Raw genomic sequence first — 20,605 nt, 5'->3', positions numbered from 1 at the left:
GCACGTGGGCGAGGACGATCCTGGCGGCGGGACAGCGAGTGTCCGCGCCTGCATCTGTCCTCGACCTCCACATCCCCTGCTGCCACTCGCCAGCAGGCCTGGGCTTCGCGCACAGCTCGAGACATATGCTCGCGTCCAGCAGCACGCGTCTCACGCAAGCATGCCGTCGTAGCACCCTCCGCCCCCTCCTCTCGACCCGCACCAAGCACAAGGCGACAGGCAAGACCGCCGACGAGAAGATCAACTACAACAGGCTCTCCTTCCAGGATGTCCCCGACGCAGACCACGCCACCTACAAGCGCGTCACCGCGAACGACCTCGAGTCCTACAAAGAGCCGCCGCGCCGCGTCAAGATGCTCGTGCGGGACTTCATCGAGGACTCGTTGTACAATCCGCACTACGGCTACTTCCCGAAGCAGGCCGACATATTCACGGCGATCGAGCCCGTCCAGTTTGGGAAGCTAAAGAACTTGGTGCAGTTTGAGGAGGTGGTCGCGCGGAAGTATGCCGAGTATGGTCCTGACGGTGAAGGGCCCGGGCGGCAGATCTGGCATACACCGACGGAACTGTTCAAGGTAAGTGCTGCTGCACACCTTGGGTCCTATAGTCTCATACCCCAGGAAATGCTCTAGCCCTGGTACGGTCAAGCCATCGCGCAATGTCTAGTCTCTGAATATCTACTCAAGTACTTCCCGTACGAAGACTTCATTATCTACGAAATTGGTGCGGGCAACGGTACCCTCGCGCTCGACATTCTCGACTACATCCAAGATCGCTACCCGGAGGTCTACGACCGCACGCAGTACAAGATTATCGAAATCAGCGAGAACCTGGCGCAGCTGCAACGCGACAAGCTCTGCAGCAAGCACGCATGTGTCGAGGTGACGAACGAGAGCATCTTCCGCTGGTCCAAGCGCGAGCCGGCGCCGTGCTTCTTTCTCGCCATGGAGGTCATCGTGAGTGCTCCCCCCATCCGCTGCAGGGCCTGCGAGTGAGCGTTGCGCGTAGGACAACTTCGCGCACGACATGATCCGCTACGACCTGCGCACGCTCGAGCCATACCAGGGGCTCGTCACGATCGACGCGCACGGCGACTTCAGCACGTACTACACGCGCGTGACGGACCCGCTCATCGCCGCGTTCATCGCGCTCCGCCGGCACCTGATGCACCCGCCGCCGCTGCCGCGCCTGCTCAAGGCCTCGCGCACGTTCCGCACGTTCTACGCGAACCTCCCCTTCGCTCCGAACCTCTCCGCGCCCGAGTATATCCCCACGCGCCTGCTCAGCCTCCTCCGCACGCTCCGCAGCCACTTCCCGCGGCACCGCCTCCTCCTCTCGGACTTCGCGTCGCTGCCGAACACGATCGAGGGCGTGAACGCGCCCGTCGTGCAGACGCGCTACCGGAACACGACCGTGCCGTGCACGACGTTCCTCGTCAAGCAGGGCTACTTCGACATCTTCTTCCCGACCGACTTTCTGCGCCTCCGCGAGATGTACGAGCACATCCTCGCGCAGCCCCTCCCCCGCGCGGAGGCGGAGGCGCCCCTCGGCCCGTCCCCCCTCGCGACGAGCGCGTCCCCGCTCGCGCTCGGCGGCACCTTCTTCTCGTCGTACCATCCGAAGAACTTCAGGCTCTCCCCGGACGGCGTCGCGTCCGCGGGGGGTATACCGGGTGGCGACCTGAAGTCGAGCGTGTACACGCATGCGGAGTTCATGTCGACATACGCGAACTTGAACAAGACGCGTCTGCGGAATGGCGAGAACCCTATCCTTAATTTGTACCAAAATGTCAAGTTTTTGTTCTGAGACCTACGAACTCGCTGGCCGTAGAGCATATTGGGACAGGACATTAGACTCAGGAAGACGGCATCAACGTCACTAATCTTGTGTGGTTGTCCGGCGAGACGTCCGCACGACGGCAAGGGTCATCGGCCTGATGTCCCGGGTCTCGACTGCACGAACACTGCGTCGGACGCACATCGTAGCATCACAACGCATATGGCGCGGCGTTCTTCCTGCGCAGCGTGGTTCGTCCTGGAACGCCCGAGTCGCGGCCGAGAACCAAGGCGCGGGGGTCTGGATACTTAGCATGACAGAGCAGGGGTATTGCAATTGCAGAGATACGAAGCACATGGTGTTATACAAGCGCATTGGTACAACGCACTGCGTAGGAACCAAGGGGACTCATTGCCGGAGTGCGTAGACCTTCCTCCCATAGTACACTGCGGTGGCTGTAGATGTCGCGGTGAGCACGGCGGGGATGGGGCCCTTCGCGACGCGCGGAAGTGAGGACAGGAGCAGGATAGCAGATGCGCCTGTGTTGCGAGGTGAGACAGTATGTAAGCGAGATCGTGCGCGAGACGCACCCAGCGCGGCCTCGAGACCATTTGGCGTGCCCTTGCGGATGCTATCCGCACTCCAGAGGTACAGCGCGCCCACGCTTGCAATACCGACGTCAGTTGGCTGAGCCAGACGCTGCTCACAGACGAGCGAGACGTACCCAACACCCGCGACCAGCGACGGGATACTGCGCGTCCTGGCAAAGCCGGTGATGCCTCCGACGATGCAGAGGCCGCCCATCACGTACGCGGGGTATGCAGACTGTGCAGCCGCGCTCAGCGACCTCGCAGCGGACTCGCGCACACGAAGCACTCACCATGTTGGACTCTGGTTGGACTGGATGGGCTGTGGTGGGAATGGTCGCGGTGGACGCGTGCACAGGCTGCCCCGCACGGCTGCCCCGCATTATAAGCCGGCGCGCCATGTGATGCGATCGGCCGAAGCACAGAGGCGGCTATCTCGCGTCGCGCGCTCCGGACCGCGCATCTCTCTTCTCCGCGACCTGCATCTGCTGCGAGCCATGTCCAGAGACGTCCTCCCCCAGAAGAACGAGCAGTATGGCACGAAGGAGTACTGGTACGTTCGCAGTGCTGTGAAGTGAAGATACACCTTGTGATCTGCGCAGGGACCAGAGATACACTCAGTAAGTAACACAGTGAAGCGATGTTCGGCGGTAACTCGATCGTGCACCAGGGAGTCTGAGGACGTGTCGTTTGACTGGTTCAAGTCATACGCGGATGTGGCGGACATCCTCCGGGAATTGATCCCTGACAAGGGAGCAAGGATCCTGATGCTGGGGTGCGGCAACTCGAAGCTTTCAGAAGAGGTCCGTAGATCACCGTCAGTACACCTCTTTGCATCTGCAAACGTTGTATGTCAGATGTATGACGATGGTTATAATAATATTGTCAACACCGACGTATGTTTCTGAGCCTCTCAACATCGCGTGCGACTCATTCGGCGTGCATCTGGTCTCGAAGTACTCTGCTGTCGTCGTTGAGAAAATGAAGCACAAACACGCCGAAGCTCGTCCAGAGATGGAATGTATGGACGCCGTCTCCACACAAATCGTTTCACGTATTGAGAGGAATTCAGGGCATGAGATGGACATCCGAGATCTCACCTTCGAGTCGGAATCATTTGATGTTGCCATCGACAAAGGTTCGCCCCATCCTTTCAATCTCGCTTGTCTGACTGGCAATCGACGGGCATCCACAGGTACCATGGACGCGATGATGACGGCCAAAGGGGATGTCTGGGTCGGTACATCCATCCGCCCCTCCCCGTCTTCACGCTCACCGTCCACCACTCCACAGGATCCCCCACCCGAAGTCATCCAAAACTGCAATCGCGAAGTCGACGAAGTCCTCCGGTACGTCTCTCAACTCCCCAGCCCAGACCGTCACGCGTCACAGCTCACCGCGCCGCCACCAGCGTCCTCCGCAAACCAGGCGGCCTCTTCATCTACCTCACCTTCGGCCAGCCGCACTTCCGCAAACGGTACCTCACCCGCCCGGGCACGAGCCTCGAGGTCCGCGCCCTCGGCGAGGCCTTTCACTACTACCTGTACATCGTGCGGACTTGATTAGCAGCCGGACGACGAACGCATCGCAAAGAGAATCCATAGGTGTCGATAGCATGTGCGAATCCCGCAGAAGGTACAATAAAGATAGGTTAAATACCGCAACATAGTCTCGTAGGAGTCTTGTCAATCACAAGCTCTTGCTGGAGAGCGCAGACGTGTAGGGGAACTTCGCCGTGAAGAGGCGCACGACATCAGTTTTGGTGACCATCCCGCACAGGATGCCTTCCCGCGAGAAGAGGATATGCCGAAGATTCTGTCGTTCCACAGTATAGTCAGGCCAAGCGACAACGACGACACAGCGTACGCACCAGCTTCTGGAACGTGGAGACGATTAGCTCGAGCGGCATCTCCGGGCGCATCTGCAGCACCGCGTCCTCGAGCACGTCCGACAAGTCGACCAGCTCCGACTCCGACTCCAGCTCCACCGGGCGCGGCACAAACGTGCACTTGCGCCCTCTCCTCGACGCGACGTCTTCCAGAACAAGCGGGTCTACACAGCCAGCCCAGTCAGCGCCAGCCCCGCACAAACAACCTGCAGCGGTCACTCACCCAACGCCGCCCGCAAGTTCTCCCTCGTCGCGTACCCCACAAGAGTCTCCCCACACACGACCGGGAAGCCATGGAACCGATACATCCTCACGACGCGGTCGACGTCCTCGAGCTCGCACCCGCCCTCCGTGTCCTCCGCGATGACGACGAGGTCCGCCGCGGGCTTCATCACGTCCGCGGCGGTCTCGCCCTTGTCGCGGAACTCGGAGGGGGGCAGCCACGGGTACGCGCGCATCGCGATCCAGATCGAGTAGATGCCCTCCTTCCCGAAGTAGTCCCCCACCCACTTGGAGACCATCACCGAGATCATGATCGGCAGGACGTGCGAGAGCGCACCGGTCAGCTCGAAGAGGATCACGACGAGGGAAACTGTGCGTCGGTGTGAGCGTTGGGAACCTAAGTTGAAGGGCGGTACGCACCGGTCATTCGTGTGACTCCGCCCAGCATGGCGGATGCGCCGATGACAGCGTAGAATCCCGGGGAGATGCATCGTGCATTCGGCTCTGGCGGACAGGACCAGAATATCCATGCGTGAGGATATGCGCGGTGCAGGCCCTGACTGTCGCCACAACCTCATCAGTCTATATTTACCGTACAGAACGTCGGGCACCTACGTGATCAGGCCAACGGCTCGTCCAAGGCAAGCCCCAATCGCAATCGTGGGCAAGAATATACCGGCCGGGATCTACAGAATGGTGAAAATCGTTCTACGTACCCATGGTGCACACTTACCATCATACCGAATGTCCACGCCGTGAAGACGAGCTTCGTCCCGGCGGTAAGGATGAGCAAGAACACATTCGCCCAGATGGCGGTCGCGCTAGCATGCCGTCAGCTGAACACCCCCAAGCTGCAAATAGCTCAAGAACGGCTCACTTGCACAAACCGTGCCAGTCTCCCCTGATAGGGTCGCACTCCATGAACAGATTCGCGACCAGTTCGGATGACTGCACCCTGAGGAACACAACCTGGACGTGCAGGTCAGTCAACAGGAGCGCCGTAAGGCCATAGCATAGAGCATACCAGGTAGCAAACGGCGGCGGTGATTGCGCTGACACTAACGACCTCGATCGTTGGCCAGTCGTTCAGCATGCTGTTCCGTCTGTAGACAGCGATGCGTGCATTTAGCTTGATGAGCAGCGAGCCAAGGAACCCCTGGGCGACCGTGAGCACAGGAGTCCTAGAGTATGAAGGGGAAGCACTTACCCCCAGAACAGAGAGAAACAGCCATGGAATCTACATTGCAACGCTGGATCAACACTCAATACACCTGCACCCACCAAGTACGCACCAACTCAAAGGCACGCCACACCGTTGTCTCATCTGTGATCTGCACCTGGAACAGCACGAGCTTGCTCGTCCCGAACGGGTCGATATACTGCAACGCCATCGCTGCAATAACACTCGTCACGAAGCCACGCCACATCACATCTGTACCGCCCGTGAACGTATCCAGTTCCTCGAGTCCGAAGAGCACGCCGCCGAGGGGCGAACCGAAGGCGACCGAAACCCCTGCGACTGCTGCTGCTCCGAGCATCTTGCGCTTCCGAGCTGTGGCGTTGAGGGTCAGTGGGCGAGTTCGTTTTGAGAAGATGGAGGAGTACCTTCGTTACGGTGGATCTGTTTGAACATCTTAGACAGGAGAAGTGCTAGACAACATGAGACGTGGACAAGCGGGCCCTGCGATATCACCCTTGAGCATGTACGACCACGAGTTAGTACGAAAGACGTCGCACCTCCTTGCCCAAGGATAGACCAGAAGCCACTGCTAGAGCCAGTCCGAGCGCCTTGATGAGCAAGGTCCATGGTGAGAGGAAGGAGTCTAGAACGTAACCACTGAGGATCTACGAGGACTTCGGTGAGCGATTGCCACGGTTGAGAGTGAACTGTATACCGACGGCCTTGATCTCAGGAACTTGGGGTGAAGCATAACGATTCAGGCTTCGACGTCATACACTGGCTGAAAGTGAACTCACTTCCGGTGTGGAACGCACTGGGAACTGGATGTGAGAATGGCGACCGAGGAGGAAGAGTTCAAATACTCACTATGGCGCGTAGAATTTGACTAGGGCGGCTGCACTTCCTGCAAACACAACCTACAGGATACATATTCAGATGACTGGCCTGACGACTGGATTGACGAATGCGACCAAACACGTACCGCAAGCAGAATATATACCGAAGATTGCAGTAATGACTGCACCAGTATCCATCTGATGTTCAGATATTCGCTCCACGTCTGCCATTCGTAGCAGAGCTCGCCCGCTAGACCGCCATACGTCGGCGCACCGCGCCAATACCTTAGGATGTGTGCACTCACGATCCAGCCCACTGCAGCACATGACTTGGTTGTAAAAGAAGCCGTACGCACACCGACCGTCCCGTAGGTCGCCCAACCTAGCAAAACAAAAGACGCGTTGATGTGTTAGCGGACGCGGTAACACTTGACTTGTACGCACCATCGCACCAACACGTCGAGCCACGCCCCCGCAGTTCCAATCCCCAAACCAGTCAGGATGATGACCAACCACATACTCCCCGTGTCTGCCAGCCTAGCTGTCAACCCTCGAAAGCCGCGGTGACTGGCGAGTATGCGCTTTCGTTCCCGTTCGGCCGCCTCCTCACGTTGCCAGTCGATCACACCGCCCTCTTCGTAGGCAGGTCCCTTTCCCTTCTGTGGAAATGGAGAAGGGATAGGTCCGGTGGAGTATCCATTTGCAAGCAGCCCTTCTTGTTCTGCGTCGTAGTCGGATGGATTGTGAGCATGTCCATGCCCGTCTAGAGGCTTGACCCGTGGTCGTGAACCTCTGTATGGCACCAGTCACGGTTAGCTCTAAGCGCATTCAGCATCGCATTCGTTACTCGCCGCATGTTGTCTCAGGAATAAACCTTCCCGTGTATGTAGACTGTCCAACGGAGTCGCGTCGGGTGTAGCTACGTCGAGGCCGTCGAGCGCAGCGGACAGCAGTGACCGAGCGATGTAAGTGGCAGGTTCGGTACCACGATCCAACGAATCGAACCGATCTCCTCCGGCTAGATCGGACGCCCCATCTGCGGGCGACTAAATGTCTGGGCGAGGTCCGCGACGGCCATGTCCCTCCACCGCCTCAGGTCCTCTGGCCTCTCCCGCCTCCATCTTGTCCCCAACCACCATCATCCCCAGCGGCACTGATCCATGCTGTCCTTCACCGCGCCCCGGACCCCGCCGTGGCTCGTCGTCAAGGCAGGCTCGACCATCGCGCCCGGTGAACGCCTTACGCTTGGCCGCCAGGCCTCCCTCATTGTTCCGCGCCTTTACCTCTCGAATATGTTCACCGCACGCGACCGCACACAGCTCATCGATCTGGGCGTCACACATATCTTGAGCGTCATGGAGGAGGCTCCGAAAATGCCACAAGGCCTTGGACTCAGTACCCTCCATGTCCCGATACGAGACGAGGTCGGTGCGGACATACTCGCCTATCTCGAGGAGACCACAGAGTGGATCAAAGCTGCTCTCGCAGAGAACGACACAAATACAGTATTGGTGCGTTTGTCGTTTACGTTCACCCTTCTGGCCATGACCGATCGGTGCATGTGGTCTAGGTACACTGCGTTGTAGGCATGTCCCGCTCTGCCACCGTCGTTTGTGCGTATGTAATTGCTACGACGAACATGACGGCTTTGGACGCCATCGGTTTCGTTACGTCCAAGCGTCCCGTAGTTTCCCCCAACATCGGGTTCCGGAAACAGCTGGAGCAGTACTACCTGCGAATACACCCAGACGCACCAAAGTCACAGTCGCCGAAGCTGCACCCAAGGTTGGGGTTGGGCCTCGGGAAACTGCGCCTCTGGCGGACGTCCGTTCCAGCGCCTTCACACAAAGCGGAGCACGCAACGCGGATCCTCCAGACGACATCGACGCTTGCTGTGACATCCGCGAAAGCCGAGGAGTCACCCAAGACTACCGATGCACCTCTTTCTCTGACCAATGAAGTGCAGGTTGCAGAGCTATTGAATAGTTGTTGATTTTCGTCCTGCATCAGATCCCCTCTCCGGCACTTACATGTCGTCGTGTCCATCACTACCTCACATCGCGTTCTGAATCTGCTCTGACATTACCCACATCGGACGGTATATCCCTATGTATCACCAGCATTATATTCGCACTTTAGCTAGCAGGACGTCGTCCACGGTAATCACGTCTTCACTCGTACGCTGTGCATGAACGGACGAGAGCATCAGTCAAGGTGCGCACCTCCAGGCAGACGTTTAAACGACGACTCACCGCAGAATCCCTTGCGACTCAACGCTTCGCAGCTGAACGTGGACACGTTCGGCCCACAGCGCCTCTCGCGACTTGATGAGACGCGACTCGACATGCCCGACACGCAACGCGACCTCGACGTTCTCCAGACCTGCATACCGTGTACTCGCGAGGACCCTGTCAATCCCAGATAAGTCCGCCTCGTCGCTCAGCCTGACAAGAAGCAGGTCGTGGGCTATCTCGTCCGTCTCCCCCTGGATGTCGAACGTGATATCGAGCTCCCGGACGGCATGACCGGAGCAGACTTGGGAGAGGAATGTTGCAATCCATCCGAAGTGATAGTCGCCGTATAGATGTGGCTCCACAGACAGATGGAGAATCTCGAGGTGTCTTGCGTCAAGGTCTAGGTAGCGTGCTACACAGAAGGACGCGTGCAAGTCAGGACGACATAGTCTCCCAGAGATCGCATGACAAGTGAACGTACCGAGGCCGGTATCGGGACTCACAGTCTTGGCGACTGCAGCGTCGCGAAGTTGCAGATGGAGTGTGCGCAAAGACCAACACGCAGAGAACAAGTCGCGGTATGCGACCGCGTCTAGGTGTGCGAAGGATCGATAGTCCACGGAGCCGACGTGCAGACACAGATCCGTGATTCTCTGAGAAAGACCACTGGCGACGACGAAGTCAATGATGTCGTGCACCTGAGAACCCACAAGTGTGAAGTGGGATAACTTCGAGGAATGTCTTAAAGGCAGGAACAACTCTCGTCCAGTGCGTTTCTTCACGGTCTTGATGTTGACGCAGTAGAGCTCCTCCAGTTGCTCCAGAGCGCAGACAAACCGGGCGAACACCGTCGTAGAGGGGAATGTCACGTCGTTCAAGGAAAGCCGGACGACGGAAGCGAAGGACGCGACACGGGTGAAGAATCCGTCATCCGTCATCCCGGTCCACCACACACCGTCTTCAATGAACAAAGACCCCAGGTGTGGCATCCTGCCCGCTAATAGCGCGGTAAACGTTGGCAGGTGCAACAATGACCTCCCCACGCCTCCCTGGATCGTGACGAACTCACGCCCCGCGAACGCACGATGGGCACGGACATATCTCGACAGCCGGATGACGTCGGAATGGTGTCTCAACTGGAGCACTCCTAGGGAGAGGTGCTGTCGACAGCAGGCATACCAGGCCTTGCAAACGAACGCGCAGGCGAGAAGTGCCTCTGGCTCGTCTAGGAGCAGGCTAAGTATATCTTCCCAGACTTCCACCGGCAAGCAGGTATGGTACGGGGGCCAGTGGTTTGTCCCGGTGGGTGCACAGCAATGACCATAGCAATTTGCAACCTCGGCACTATGGCTCCCCGGTGAAGGGAAGATACTGGATGGCCTGCGGACAGGCGATGTCGATGACTCGGTGCGGTCTGGACTAGGGTTGAATGGGGCAAAAACTGAGAAGTTTGGCGAGCGCATCAAGCCAGGTAGAAGCCGGGGTCGGCGAGGGTAGAAGCCGTTCGATCCACAGACATCGGAGTGAGCGAATGGTGATTCCAACATGGCCAAATCACGAGGGGTGGCATTCAAGGAGGAATGTGTCGCATCGTAGCTGGGCGGAGGACTGTCGCGGCAGCATTCGAGGTGCACTATGCGGTTGTTCCGCACACGCACGATGCTATCCTCTTGGACAGCCTGTTGGCAAGCTGTGCACACCATGCAAGCTGCCTGTCGTTCGCCTGGCGACTGCGTAGCCACAGTATCCCGAAGTCTAGCCGCCGTATGGTTCGTACGGTCGGCAGCTCTTGCTGACGCGCCGTGCATAGCTACCGCCAGTTGTTGTTGCAGTTCTCCCTCCAGATCTTCGGATATAGAAGTCGTCGCGAACGGCCAACTGTAACTCGGTACGTCGTGCGCCAAGTAAGCCTTGACAGGTTCATGGATTAGTCTAATATGCAAGACGCATTGCGCTTGAGACTTACCCGCGGCGCCACGACTGCATTTGTCTCGAACTCGTCCGCGAAGGATGCGCGGTACATCGGAGTCGGCATGTCCAACGATGGCCATTCATTGTCATCGTCGTCGGTAACATCGTAGAACTCTTCTCTCGCGAGAGCTGATCCAGGGCTCCGGATAGGCACCTCGATAGGCTGATCGGAGAAAAAGAAGGTGGACCGCGTCTCGCTGTCGTCGGAAGCGGTCGCTAGACTGAAATCCAGGCTTTGTGGCAGAGAGTCCGTGCTAGCAACCAGTGGGCTACGCGGGTCACAGAGCTGAACGGCGGAGTAAGCTGCATCATGATTGTGTTTAATCGTGTCCCGAGCCCCGGAGTTGTGCTGGAAGACGTCAGATATAGATTCGAGGAGGTCGCTTGCAAAATCATCATCATCTAGCGTGAATGAACGACCGAGAAGTCAACATTGGCCAACTACGCACTACGGTACGGAACCCGAAGGAAACTCACCGACGAGATTCAAGGGCAGCGCCAGAGGTCCATTCGTCCGGATGGTCGTGACCGAGTCCGAGTCACTCAGTGGTCCAGATTGCAATGAGGAAACACCGCGGTGATCTTTGACAGATAGCATCCGCCTCAAGAATCCATGGGTCCCACCGCGAGCATGGCGTCGTTCACTCCCGGAGGACGCAGTATACCCAGCTGCATGGAGACTGCTTTCAACATGCGATGAAGGCTGTCGGTTCAAGCGACTGGAAGGGCTCATGACTCCGAACGTATGGGGCCCAGTAAAGCTTGAGTGTGAACACTCCCTGTGGAGATGAAGACGAGATGTAAGTGTGAGGCACAGTGGCAATTGCTTCAGTTCATGACACTCACAATCAGCTCGTAGCTCGACGAAGGGAGCTGCGAGGATAGTCACAGCAAAGTTGGGCTGGGGGCGGATCGAAAGAATGTGAGGGCGTCTGTAGCACTCACGATATAACACAGCTATCATATATGGCTGTGCATTGTGCAACGCTACACAACTCTCACGCCGAGGGCTGTCGGTCCTAAGGCCTGGGTTGCCGGCTGTCAATGTCCCTTGTATTGTCGTGAGTATCGACGTACCGCAGGCGCGTCGACGTCTCTAAACCGTACTAAGCGGAAGATCAGATATTAGGGCGGCATTGATCACACTGACAGTACGATCGGATTAACGCATTTACAGCAATCACAGATATTATACACTGGGTCTGAGGTCTGAAGCTGAGAACTTGCCGAGCGTTCCTCGGGTTACGGGGCGTACAGCTCTCAGGGCTATACCTGAGTCAACGAGCAATGTCAACGCCTCTGCGGAAGCATAAACACGGGCGATGTGTAGCAAACGCGAGGCACTCACTGACTATTTTGATTCATAAGCACATGGCGGCAAGCCAAACTCAGCATAGATCGCCGCCAACGTACGGTTCACATCCGCAGACTTGTGCTTGCACGCGTCGTAGTCCGTATATCGCACCTTCTCGACAGCCTCCTCGATCATGGACTTCCACGCCGGAACGAGCGTTTTCTTCAGGGCGGGTCCATGCATGATCATTTCCACTTCCTTCAGGGGGTCTCCATGCATGATCATCTCCACCTCCCGCAGGGGCGCGCCGTACCTCTTGCGCGTCCGGCAGCAGTGGCCCAGCGCCGACAGCTTCTCGACCATCTCATCGGCATGAAGGACGATGAGATGCTTGATATTCGCGCAAAGTTTCTTTATCCTGCGACCGCCGCCAAACGCCGTGATGCACTTTTCGGCCAGGGAGGTAGAGAGATCGAGTGTCAGCGTCGTGACGCTTGCCGGGATATCCCAGAAGATCGAGGTCCATATCCGACTGTGCCGCCGGCCCTTCCCGATGTGTGTGAGGTTGTGCGCAACGATGGTGAGGGAGCGGAGGGAAGTGAACCGCAAGCCTGAGGGTTTTAGAGCGACGGGGCAGAGAGTCACGGTGGGGAAGAATTCGCCCGCCCACTGCCACTCCATGCGAAGACGGCCGTCTGGTGATGTCAGGAGGGCAGTATTGCGGTCTGTATCCGACAGGGTAAGCGAGAGCTGACTTTGAGCCGAAGCTATCCTACGCAGGGAAGGGGAAACCTTGCCGAGGTCCTGGAAGTGGTCACGCTGCCGCAGTGTGACATTTACACTTGTCGTAGACGGGAACGAGATGTATTTCAGGAGGTCGACCATGTCGCAATCGTCCGAATCTGCTTCTGTGCCGAAGCTGAAGTGTACTAGAGACTTGAGTTGGACGGTATCCGGAGGTTGTTGTTCTTCGTCTGAATCCTCTTCGTTGAAGGTCAGACTCACAAGGGAGAGGAACCGTAGATCCGAACAGTTCCGAAGGGCTTCCACTATCTCCCGCAACGTGGCGTCGATGTATACGGTCTTCAGAACCAAAGTATCCAGTCTGTGGAACGGATTGACGTTGACAAACGCTTCGTCCTGCTCTGCGCCAACCAATACGAGGTGCCGAAGAGATGACATTCGTCCGGGGATGACGCAAGGGCGATCGTAGCCGGTGAAGGGTAGATCTTCGAGCGTGAGACGCTCCAGCAGTGGCACAGGCTTGCATAAGAGTCGGCGGACGAAGTCGCTGAAGTCCCAGTCGCTGAAACCGGATACATGGAGCTCGCATAGACGATGCGCGTGGGCTAGTAACGTCTTGGCGATGTACTGTTCCACTTCTTCTCTCGCGTAATCCTCTTCAAAGTATTTCACGCAGAGAGGTGCCTGCTTGGATCGTGATAGGCAGGCTTCGACTTGCTGTATGCTTGAACGCCCAGAGAAGATCATGTACGTCCAGAGCGTCGAGGATGCAAGCGATATTTGGCGCCAGCGGCTGCAGACGTGGGATATAATGTCAATGAGGTGACCTCCCGGAAGCACCTTTTGAGGCGAAGCCGTGCTCCAGACTTCGCATACCAGCATGTGGAAGGTGGCATGGAGTAGCTCATCCGGTAAGCGGTGGATCGGCGCAGTTGACGCGTTGTGATGTATGCTTGCGTTATCGAGGCTACTGTTCATAGTGAAGAGATAGAACAGATATGGTGGATTGTGGATATTTTGGCAGTGCGTCTTGTAGAAAACTTGCCGCCACTGCAGCGAGCTGGTTAGAGCACTGCGTATCAGTCAATGACAGTACTGCACCTAGTTGTCGGGGAAAGGGCTAGAAGACGACGTGGGTCGCGAATTGGACCTTGACAGGCGCTGTGAGTATGTGTATGCTCGCACCGTGGTAGTTTGTGGCAAGACGAACTGTGGCAGCCACTGGGGATATCAAGTTCAACGATTGCCAAATGCGGTAGACCTGTGGCGGCCCTCGGTTGTGGCCTGGTTGTGGCTGCCAGTTGGCATCGTCTCAGGTCTGTACATCACAGCTTCGCATGCACAGCTCGTGTCGTGGTCGCACGTAGATCTCGCGAATGCGACTCTGATAATTAGTTCTCCAATCTCGACTATTTTACCAATGTCTGCTCTCGCCGGACCCTCCGGTATCCCCGCAGAAGACAAGCCACCCACATCTATGTCCTCTATCCTGCTCGAACCACTCAACCAAATCCAAGCGTTGTCGCAGCAATTCTTTCTCTCGCTGGGGCCTGCGCAGTCTAAGCCCCCGCCAGCCCCTTCGGTAGATGCGTTTCTCGAGGTCGATGCGGCACTTGCAGCCGCGGTGCAGTGTGCACGAGCACATCAGGTACGACAGCGGCGAATAGAGGCATTGAAGGCTGAGGTGCTCGAGCTTGAGAGTGAGTGGCGAAGTGTGGTGGGTGCTCTCGAAGAGGGTAGGAGGGAGCTCGAGGGGATCGTCAAGGAAGGCGAAGAACGACTCAAAGCCATTGAAGACGCCAAGAAGGGTACGCACCACTCTGTTTACATAGCATCACTACGCTAGCCTGTTGCGTCTTCGTATTCGTGTTCTAATTTACTTTTGTCACGCAGCTGCAATCCCGTATCCCGAATTGCTCGCCTACGCGCAGAGCCTCTCTTCGTTCACGTCCGCGCCACCAAACATGCCCGACCTGACGCTCCCAGGGCAACCCCCTCCTCCGCTCTTCTTCCCGCCCTTCCCGAACGAGGAGAAGATGCGTCGCGGACATATGAACGACGAGGCGCCCTTGGGCCTGCTTGGCGAGACTCACTCTGTCGGCAAAGGTACCTGTCTTCCTCATCTCCACATCGTTCACTGCTGATTGTGGCAAACACCGCAGCACCCACCGTGCAGCCGAAGTCGGTCGAGCATCCAGACATGATGGGTCCGGCCGGGAACCCTTACCGACCAGACCTCCGTGCTCCTCAGCAACAGTTCTTCGACCTGGATTTGGACCTCAACCCGGACTTGTAACACACGATGTAGCAAATATATCTTCGATATCTCTGTTCTATCTGTGTAGCATCGACGGCTTGTCCGTGACCAAGGTGATGGTGTCCGTGCCAAAGTGACTGATGCAGGCCGGACGTATTTCGGATCGAATTGCGGTAAATCGTGCAGTATAGCTTCTGATCCTGAAGCTGATGTTGGATGCTGAATACAACGCGAATGCTGTATGTTGTGGCGTCGCTTCTCAACAAGAAGCAAACAAAAACATCCTGGCACCGCCTTTCAAGCGCGCATAAAAGCAACTCAGTACTTCTGGGTCCATCCATGGGCCAAGCACTCGCAATACCCAGTTACGCTGTGTTGAACCGTCCTTCAGATACTTGTCAAACCGTTCGTTGATTTTGCGTCAATAAAAGGCTCTCCTATCCATACAACAATTGATACAGTGTGCTTGCGCGTACGGTATTGGTACAACTAATATGAGTGCTGCGACGGAAGATGGTAAACACTAACTGGCAAGGTTCAAACAGCGTCTAGGACGATTAGAAAGCAAAGGACACGATAGGGTTGCTCAACACGGCAAAACTACAGGATGTGGTATATTGGGTAGGGAATGATCGGCTGAGGGTTGTTCAAGTCAGAAAAGCGCCTACGGAAGCGGTGATCAGCAATGAGGATGAGGCAGAAGGCGAGACACATACTTGAACAAAGAGATGTCAATCTGTGGGCAGGGGAAGGGAGACATGAGCCCGACTGCTATCTGTGATCAGGAATGGCGGACGTACCAATGACTTGAACATGATGAAGACATGGTTGTCGTTATGTGTGTCCATCTCCTGGCACGTCTCGCACAGGTCCATCGCACAATACGCGCACCGGAACCAGACACCAATGGGCCGTGTCATGCATCGGTCGCACAACGCGGTCGGATGTAGGAGCTGCTTGAGGTATCCTATTTACACACGCGTGTCAGTTAAGTGAGGGTGTCAAGATGGATGTACGTACCCCTTGGGTTCTCTGGATCGAACCTGCCGTCTGTAGGGCCAACAGGATATTTGTATCTGCAGTGAGGTAACCGTCAACCGCTGCAGCCAAGTCGCTTGCAGGCGTACATACATTCGCGGAACGAGAGGATACTCGATTTGTAATGGGCGGTCCAGAGGGCGCTGTAACTTGAAGAAGACGTGCATAGGATCATGTACGACGTAGGAGCGCTCTTCGCAATTAGCGCACTGCGAACGCATGAGCAAACAGACAACGACCGAATTTTTGTTTCGACTCACTAGGCTGTATGCTTTGGGTAGAGACGAACACGACGCGCATTGATAGCGTACTCCAATAATTCGCTGTGCACAACCTCAGTGAACTCTCCAACAACACGCAACGACTCGGACCCACCTCATTGCACGCATCGCATCTGAGGCCATGGTCCTCCGAGCTCCCAACGGAAGCCGTGCTGTCCGCGGATGACGGGCAATTGCGCGAACCGACGCCCAACACGGTCCTGTCGTACGCCGACAAGGCCGAGTTCCGACGAGACCTCACGATCTGGCCCGTCGCAGCGTCGCGCCCGCTCCATAGACTCCTTGCACGGTCGCTAGCGGTTTGCAGCTCGGAATTCGGCAGGGGGAATGGGATCTGGACAAAAGTCAGACCTGGATATGTACGGAGACGTAGGGCTCGAACGCACCTTGATCATAATATGAGACGAGTTGTGTCCACCCTCTGATGTGTCAAGGTTTCCTGGCAGTCCTGCGGCCTCGCAGTTCTGACAGATGTCAACTGTGTCGCAGATTGCGCAGTGGAACCGCGCGCCGACGATGTCCTGCATGCAGCTACACCGAGCGGTTCAGCGTATGTCCGTGCCGGGTGAGCAGATCTGTGACTTACTACATACATCGTACCCCTGGGTGCTTCAGCGCTGTGGCGAATATGAGAATGTGTTGGACATCAAAGACTCTACTGACGACTTACAATACTCTCCATAGCTGGTGGTGGCAGGCTGCATAATAGGCGTTCCACCGCTCCCCGAGCCACCTCTCGACCGTCCAGCTTTATCCGGAACGATCAAGAACGCATGCGACGGATGGATCTCATGGACCTGGCTGTGCAGGTTGACTTCGCCGTCAGAATCACTACTGCGGTGTCAACGACAACGGCTCGAACATACCTATAGCAGGCCTTGCACAAATTGAAATTTTCGCAAGACGCGCACTTGAAGCGGCTGTTCACGATGGCGGTCCCACACGTCGAGCAGTTGCAGCTGTCCCGGTCGTCTTGCTCTAAAGCACACAAACAGCAATTCCTTAGCAAGCACGGTAAGTTAACGCCACGCAGTCCGCTTACCGACATCCTGCCATCCACCGTGTCCCCAGCTCTTCTCGACATACGCGTGGCGCAGCTGGCCCTTCTGAGTGGGCGCCGTCCGTCTCCACTGGGAAAGCGCGGCCTCGCCCGACGCAGACCACTTCCCCAGCCCGGGCGAGCTGCCAGGTGCCACGCTCATCTCGAGCGCATGCGTCACCCCCGCGCCGGGCAAGCACTCCCAGCACAGCTCGTACCCCACGATCCCGGGGCTGTCGCCCGCGCCGGGGTACGGCGCGTACCCGTTGCCGTTCGCAGTGATGCGCGGGACGAGCGTGGACGAGGAGTTGGCTAGGGGCGAGGTTGGGATCTTGGGCAGCGGCTTGCGCGGGGGCCGGGCGCCGTTGCTGCCAGTGTGGGTGTTGATGGTGCTGTCGGAGAAGGAGCGCATGGGGTGGTGCGAGTACTCGGAGGAGCCCGACACCATGGACCACGAGGAGTTGGAGGAGGAAGACGAGATGGTGGGCGTGGGCGGAGGATAGGTTGGGGAGCGGGGGGACGGCGGGTAGGCGTGCGAGCCGTTCGCGGAACGCACGTCGTAGTCGACCGCCCTGTCCTTGCCCTTGCTCGTCGAGTCGGAGCTCGCGGAGGGCGACATTGGACGCTTCTCCCCGCATGTGGAGCATACGTATCGGATGGTGTCGAGGATGATCGTGCAGTTCGAGCACGTTGGAGGATCGCGGGGCGGCGCGGGTGGAATAGCGGTGATGAATTGCAGGACTTCTGGTGGGACGTCGGGGTGGATGTAATCGACCGGATAGACGATCTCTGCGCTTGCGCGCGGATCAGCGAACGGGTTCGATGAGGATGTAGACGCGTTGGACACAGAACGTTTGAGGTCGCTCCCAGACGGGCCAGGCTCGTCGTAAACAACGGCGCTGGGGACCTCCATCGACGTCGGGCGGCTGAGTGCCGGCTCGACCTGGACGCTCGAACGGTTGACATCGCTGGCATCCTCGTACCCTGAGTCATGCGATGCTGCATACGAGCTTCCCACTGTGTAGGCGTAGTAGTACTTCCCGCTGGAGTCTTGGTGCAGGGCAAGTTCGCCGCTGAGGACGGAACGTCTGTCGGTTGTGTCGTGTACATTCGCATCGAAAGAGCCTTCTGAGGGCGATGGTAGATCACCGAGCATTGACTTTATCGTGCGCGCGTTCTGGTCACGTAGCCACGCGGCACCGCGCTCGGAATGGAGGGTTGACCCATGGCTCGAGCCTGGCTGTTGATCGTCTGCAAGCTTCAGCCTCTCGAAGACGTCTGAAGAGCCCATACGGGAGTGTTCATCGGCCAGCCTATCGGCGAAAGGGTCTGGCTCCTGTATATGCAGAGCTTGCGAGTTAGATGCACTTTGGATGATCGCAGATGTGAGAGAAGCGTGGAGACTCGACGACGAGCCATTCTCCCATTGTGACGCGTGCGTGGACGGCTCAGGAGACTTGCTGATGAGTGGCTCCCGGCTTGCAGCCATGATTACTGTCTTCGTTCCCTGCGTCCGGTAGACATCATACTTCGAGCCCATGTCCTTTGAACTGACTGTGACTGAGTCGTCGTCCACTTCGCCCGGTGGTGCTGCGCTGAGGGACAGAGACAGCTCGCTCCCATTGCGGTTCTTGTATTCTTCCAGACTGACGAGAGAGGACGTGTCCGATAGACTCGGACCATCGTACTCGACGGTTATTCGAACGCGCAGCGTAATCTTACCTCGTGTCAGACTGCGGCCAGATATAATAGATGACGATGATGAGATAGGGCGCTCTTCATGTACTGGGGAGAAATAGCGTATAGCTTCGGTCAAGTCGGAATCGGTGTAGATGTCGGTGACCTCGCCATCGTCATCTGTGTATGTGATGGCGAATGGTGTGGCGAACAGAGAGAACCCTTGTTCTACCTACAGCTCAGTCAAAATTTGAACTCGAGGACGAATGTAGCGAGACTCACCCTCTGCCTGAGCAGCTCGTATGAACATGTCCGGGTAGAGCTGAAGCGGATCTTCCGCACGGCTTCATCGTATTTGCATTCCACGACCAACGCCTTGTCCGGGCGTGATTCAGTCGTGTCATAGTCGGAAATAGAGGCCCCGTAGTCGGAGTAGGACATGAGTTCTGTCCGCTGTCTCAAAGAGGAACATCGGACTGCGCATGAGCATGGCGCTTTGCTGCGGTGCAATGCAATGGCCACACGCTGCACAGCGGCGACTCACCTTGGAATGGAGACTCTATGGAGAGCGCAAGCGGAGGTTGTGCGTTATTGGTCGAACAGGGTATGCCTAGTGCCCTTTCAGTTTCCCGCCGACCTGACCGTACCACACGGGAAGTTCATGTAGTGTGTTATGTGTGCAAGTCGGGATTGCAGTGTCTGCGCCGGAAGCTTTGTAGTAATGCAGCACAGTAAAGCAGACGACGCTGGGCTCAGGACAGAGAGAGCGGCAGGGCGACTGGTGGCGGATGGACAGTGGACTCAGACTGCCAGGAGCGATCATCCTGTCCTCGATCGTCTGCATAAACGCCCATGTACTCGCATCACATGCTATGATCGCCCGCTTTCAGAGCGTTCTCCGCCTGCCCTGAATAGAGCTGGTCCGTGCGCTGCGTTCGCCGGTATAAGAGGCCGGGGTTAACGTCCGAACACCTCATACTTACCTTGATGGAACGTTCCCCTTCATGTTACCGGGAGCGTTGGCCGTGGGGGTCTCTCATAGCACGGCGACCATGTCCTCAGGGGGGCCCTGCGGTTTGTATGGGCTTCGGCTCATGCACCGTCTCAATATTTCCCTGTCCCGCTTCGGCCCTCGGGCTGGGCGGGCCTTTATTTTTGTCCTTAGCTCCTCCCAACCCTAACCCTATAGTGCGCCGCAATTAACTAAGTAGTACATAATACACTGTACGATTTGAAATGTCGTTCAACAGACTCTAAGTAATGCATGCACTCACGGTAAGTAGTCGTTGCAAATAATCTGCGAAACGTACATCTAGCCTTGTTTGTTCACAGTCCAACGGCGCACTTGGCGCAACCCCTATACGTACTACAATTGTATGCTCGATGCGATGGCTTCGCTCGCGATTACGACCGTCCACAACTCAGGCTGAGTTGCCGACTGTTGTCGAGCACGCAACCCGACGACAGTCTTTCATTTGCAATCTACTTCCAGTCAGCAAGTTGGGGCCAGACTCCCAAGCCACTGCAGCGGGAGAACCAGTGTCACGCACAGCAGACGAAGGGCTTAAAGTCAGTCTTCGC

The 20,605-nt window shown here is 57.1% G+C and overlaps 9 protein-coding genes across 9 annotated transcripts; 5 read left to right on the top strand and 4 right to left on the bottom strand.

Moving 5' to 3' along the window:
- Positions 1-34: 34 nt before the first annotated feature.
- C8Q71DRAFT_777201 (DUF185-domain-containing protein) lies at positions 35-2,083 on the top strand. Its single transcript, XM_047924695.1, has 3 exons — positions 35-575; positions 633-956; positions 1,009-2,083. Exons 1-3 carry the CDS (start codon positions 126-128, stop codon positions 1,804-1,806), a joined length of 1,572 nt encoding a protein of 523 aa, XP_047775502.1. The 5' UTR covers positions 35-125; the 3' UTR covers positions 1,807-2,083.
- Positions 2,084-3,946, top strand: C8Q71DRAFT_777182 (S-adenosyl-L-methionine-dependent methyltransferase). Its single transcript, XM_047924694.1, has 10 exons — positions 2,084-2,319; positions 2,371-2,916; positions 2,966-2,983; positions 3,034-3,166; positions 3,221-3,259; positions 3,321-3,384; positions 3,436-3,501; positions 3,559-3,599; positions 3,657-3,712; positions 3,775-3,946. Exons 2-10 carry the CDS (start codon positions 2,552-2,554, stop codon positions 3,923-3,925), a joined length of 933 nt encoding a protein of 310 aa, XP_047775501.1. The 5' UTR covers positions 2,084-2,319; positions 2,371-2,551; the 3' UTR covers positions 3,926-3,946.
- C8Q71DRAFT_777172 (Cl-channel protein) lies at positions 3,947-7,553 on the bottom strand. Its single transcript, XM_047924693.1, has 20 exons — positions 7,512-7,553; positions 7,341-7,454; positions 6,934-7,281; positions 6,795-6,871; positions 6,636-6,739; positions 6,521-6,570; positions 6,451-6,467; positions 6,373-6,389; positions 6,211-6,318; positions 6,079-6,154; positions 5,766-6,025; positions 5,681-5,710; positions 5,498-5,629; positions 5,351-5,442; positions 5,207-5,294; positions 5,089-5,159; positions 4,894-5,033; positions 4,475-4,843; positions 4,234-4,415; positions 3,947-4,178 (listed from the first exon to the last, which is right to left on the bottom strand). The coding sequence occupies exons 2-20, from the start codon at positions 7,343-7,345 to the stop codon at positions 4,053-4,055; spliced, it is 2,292 nt and encodes a 763-aa protein (XP_047775500.1). The 5' UTR covers positions 7,346-7,454; positions 7,512-7,553; the 3' UTR covers positions 3,947-4,052.
- C8Q71DRAFT_259855 (protein-tyrosine phosphatase-like protein) lies at positions 7,328-8,580 on the top strand. Its single transcript, XM_047917360.1, has 3 exons — positions 7,328-7,454; positions 7,512-8,000; positions 8,060-8,580. Exons 2-3 carry the CDS (start codon positions 7,650-7,652, stop codon positions 8,480-8,482), a joined length of 774 nt encoding a protein of 257 aa, XP_047775499.1. The 5' UTR covers positions 7,328-7,454; positions 7,512-7,649; the 3' UTR covers positions 8,483-8,580.
- Positions 8,581-9,068: 488 nt separating this feature from the next.
- Positions 9,069-11,821, bottom strand: C8Q71DRAFT_260108 (uncharacterized protein). The gene is made up of 5 exons (XM_047917363.1): positions 11,541-11,821; positions 11,172-11,473; positions 10,690-11,096; positions 9,227-10,633; positions 9,069-9,135 (listed from the first exon to the last, which is right to left on the bottom strand). Exons 2-5 carry the CDS (start codon positions 11,425-11,427, stop codon positions 9,124-9,126), a joined length of 2,082 nt encoding a protein of 693 aa, XP_047775498.1. The 5' UTR covers positions 11,428-11,473; positions 11,541-11,821; the 3' UTR covers positions 9,069-9,123.
- Positions 11,812-13,942, bottom strand: C8Q71DRAFT_259901 (uncharacterized protein). Its single transcript, XM_047917361.1, has 3 exons — positions 13,834-13,942; positions 12,043-13,782; positions 11,812-11,993 (listed from the first exon to the last, which is right to left on the bottom strand). The coding sequence occupies exon 2, from the start codon at positions 13,708-13,710 to the stop codon at positions 12,046-12,048; it is 1,665 nt and encodes a 554-aa protein (XP_047775497.1). The 5' UTR covers positions 13,711-13,782; positions 13,834-13,942; the 3' UTR covers positions 11,812-11,993; positions 12,043-12,045.
- A 101-nt stretch (positions 13,943-14,043) lies between these two features.
- Positions 14,044-15,066, top strand: C8Q71DRAFT_777166 (vitamin-D-receptor interacting mediator subunit 4-domain-containing protein). Its single transcript, XM_047924692.1, has 3 exons — positions 14,044-14,540; positions 14,626-14,838; positions 14,895-15,066. Exons 1-3 carry the CDS (start codon positions 14,153-14,155, stop codon positions 15,026-15,028), a joined length of 735 nt encoding a protein of 244 aa, XP_047775496.1. The 5' UTR covers positions 14,044-14,152; the 3' UTR covers positions 15,029-15,066.
- Positions 15,067-15,720: 654 nt separating this feature from the next.
- On the bottom strand, positions 15,721-19,465 carry C8Q71DRAFT_714046 (uncharacterized protein; the record flags this gene model as incomplete). The annotated part of the gene is made up of 11 exons (XM_047920948.1): positions 15,721-15,956; positions 16,010-16,065; positions 16,121-16,236; positions 16,288-16,350; positions 16,403-16,642; positions 16,695-16,839; positions 16,895-16,925; positions 16,979-17,109; positions 17,175-17,286; positions 17,351-19,256; positions 19,307-19,465. 11 exons carry the CDS (start codon positions 19,463-19,465, stop codon positions 15,721-15,723), a joined length of 3,195 nt encoding a protein of 1,064 aa, XP_047775495.1.
- A 434-nt stretch (positions 19,466-19,899) lies between these two features.
- On the top strand, positions 19,900-20,174 carry C8Q71DRAFT_777161 (uncharacterized protein; the record flags this gene model as incomplete). The annotated part of the gene is made up of 2 exons (XM_047924691.1): positions 19,900-19,953; positions 20,008-20,174. A coding segment is annotated over exon 2 (162 nt), but the record flags the coding sequence as incomplete, so codon positions are not given.
- Positions 20,175-20,605: the final 431 nt, after the last annotated feature.

This window comes from Rhodofomes roseus, assembly GCF_022264815.1.
Source record: "Rhodofomes roseus strain CIRM-BRFM 1785 chromosome Unknown C8Q71scaffold_21, whole genome shotgun sequence".
Taxonomy (NCBI): domain Eukaryota; kingdom Fungi; phylum Basidiomycota; class Agaricomycetes; order Polyporales; family Fomitopsidaceae; genus Rhodofomes; species Rhodofomes roseus.
Note: the sequence above shows the minus strand (reverse complement) of the source record. Positions and strands in the feature narration are given on the sequence as shown.

Coding starts and splice junctions, on each gene's coding strand:
- C8Q71DRAFT_777201 (XM_047924695.1), top strand. CDS start 126: ATGCTCGCGTCCAGCAGCACGCGTCTCACGCAAGCATGCCGTCGTAGC. Junction 576..632: donor CACCGACGGAACTGTTCAAG/GTAAGTGCTGCT, acceptor GAAATGCTCTAG/CCCTGGTACGGTCAAGCCAT. Junction 957..1,008: donor TTCTCGCCATGGAGGTCATC/GTGAGTGCTCCC, acceptor CGTTGCGCGTAG/GACAACTTCGCGCACGACAT.
- C8Q71DRAFT_777182 (XM_047924694.1), top strand. CDS start 2,552: ATGCCTCCGACGATGCAGAGGCCGCCCATCACGTACGCGGGGTATGCA. Junction 3,385..3,435: donor AGCTCGTCCAGAGATGGAAT/GTATGGACGCCG, acceptor AGAGGAATTCAG/GGCATGAGATGGACATCCGA. Junction 3,600..3,656: donor CGGCCAAAGGGGATGTCTGG/GTCGGTACATCC, acceptor ACCACTCCACAG/GATCCCCCACCCGAAGTCAT.
- C8Q71DRAFT_777172 (XM_047924693.1), bottom strand. Junction 5,295..5,350: donor GACTGGCACGGTTTGTGCAA/GTGAGCCGTTCT, acceptor ACGGCATGCTAG/CGCGACCGCCATCTGGGCGA. Junction 5,034..5,088: donor CGAGCCGTTGGCCTGATCAC/GTAGGTGCCCGA, acceptor TTGTGGCGACAG/TCAGGGCCTGCACCGCGCAT.
- C8Q71DRAFT_259855 (XM_047917360.1), top strand. CDS start 7,650: ATGCTGTCCTTCACCGCGCCCCGGACCCCGCCGTGGCTCGTCGTCAAG. Junction 8,001..8,059: donor ACGACACAAATACAGTATTG/GTGCGTTTGTCG, acceptor CATGTGGTCTAG/GTACACTGCGTTGTAGGCAT.
- C8Q71DRAFT_260108 (XM_047917363.1), bottom strand. CDS start 11,427: ATGAGCCCTTCCAGTCGCTTGAACCGACAGCCTTCATCGCATGTTGAA. Junction 11,097..11,171: donor GCTGCCCTTGAATCTCGTCG/GTGAGTTTCCTT, acceptor CATTCACGCTAG/ATGATGATGATTTTGCAAGC. Junction 10,634..10,689: donor ATGCAGTCGTGGCGCCGCGG/GTAAGTCTCAAG, acceptor GAACCTGTCAAG/GCTTACTTGGCGCACGACGT.
- C8Q71DRAFT_259901 (XM_047917361.1), bottom strand. CDS start 13,710: ATGAACAGTAGCCTCGATAACGCAAGCATACATCACAACGCGTCAACT.
- C8Q71DRAFT_777166 (XM_047924692.1), top strand. CDS start 14,153: ATGTCTGCTCTCGCCGGACCCTCCGGTATCCCCGCAGAAGACAAGCCA. Junction 14,541..14,625: donor CATTGAAGACGCCAAGAAGG/GTACGCACCACT, acceptor TTTGTCACGCAG/CTGCAATCCCGTATCCCGAA. Junction 14,839..14,894: donor GACTCACTCTGTCGGCAAAG/GTACCTGTCTTC, acceptor CAAACACCGCAG/CACCCACCGTGCAGCCGAAG.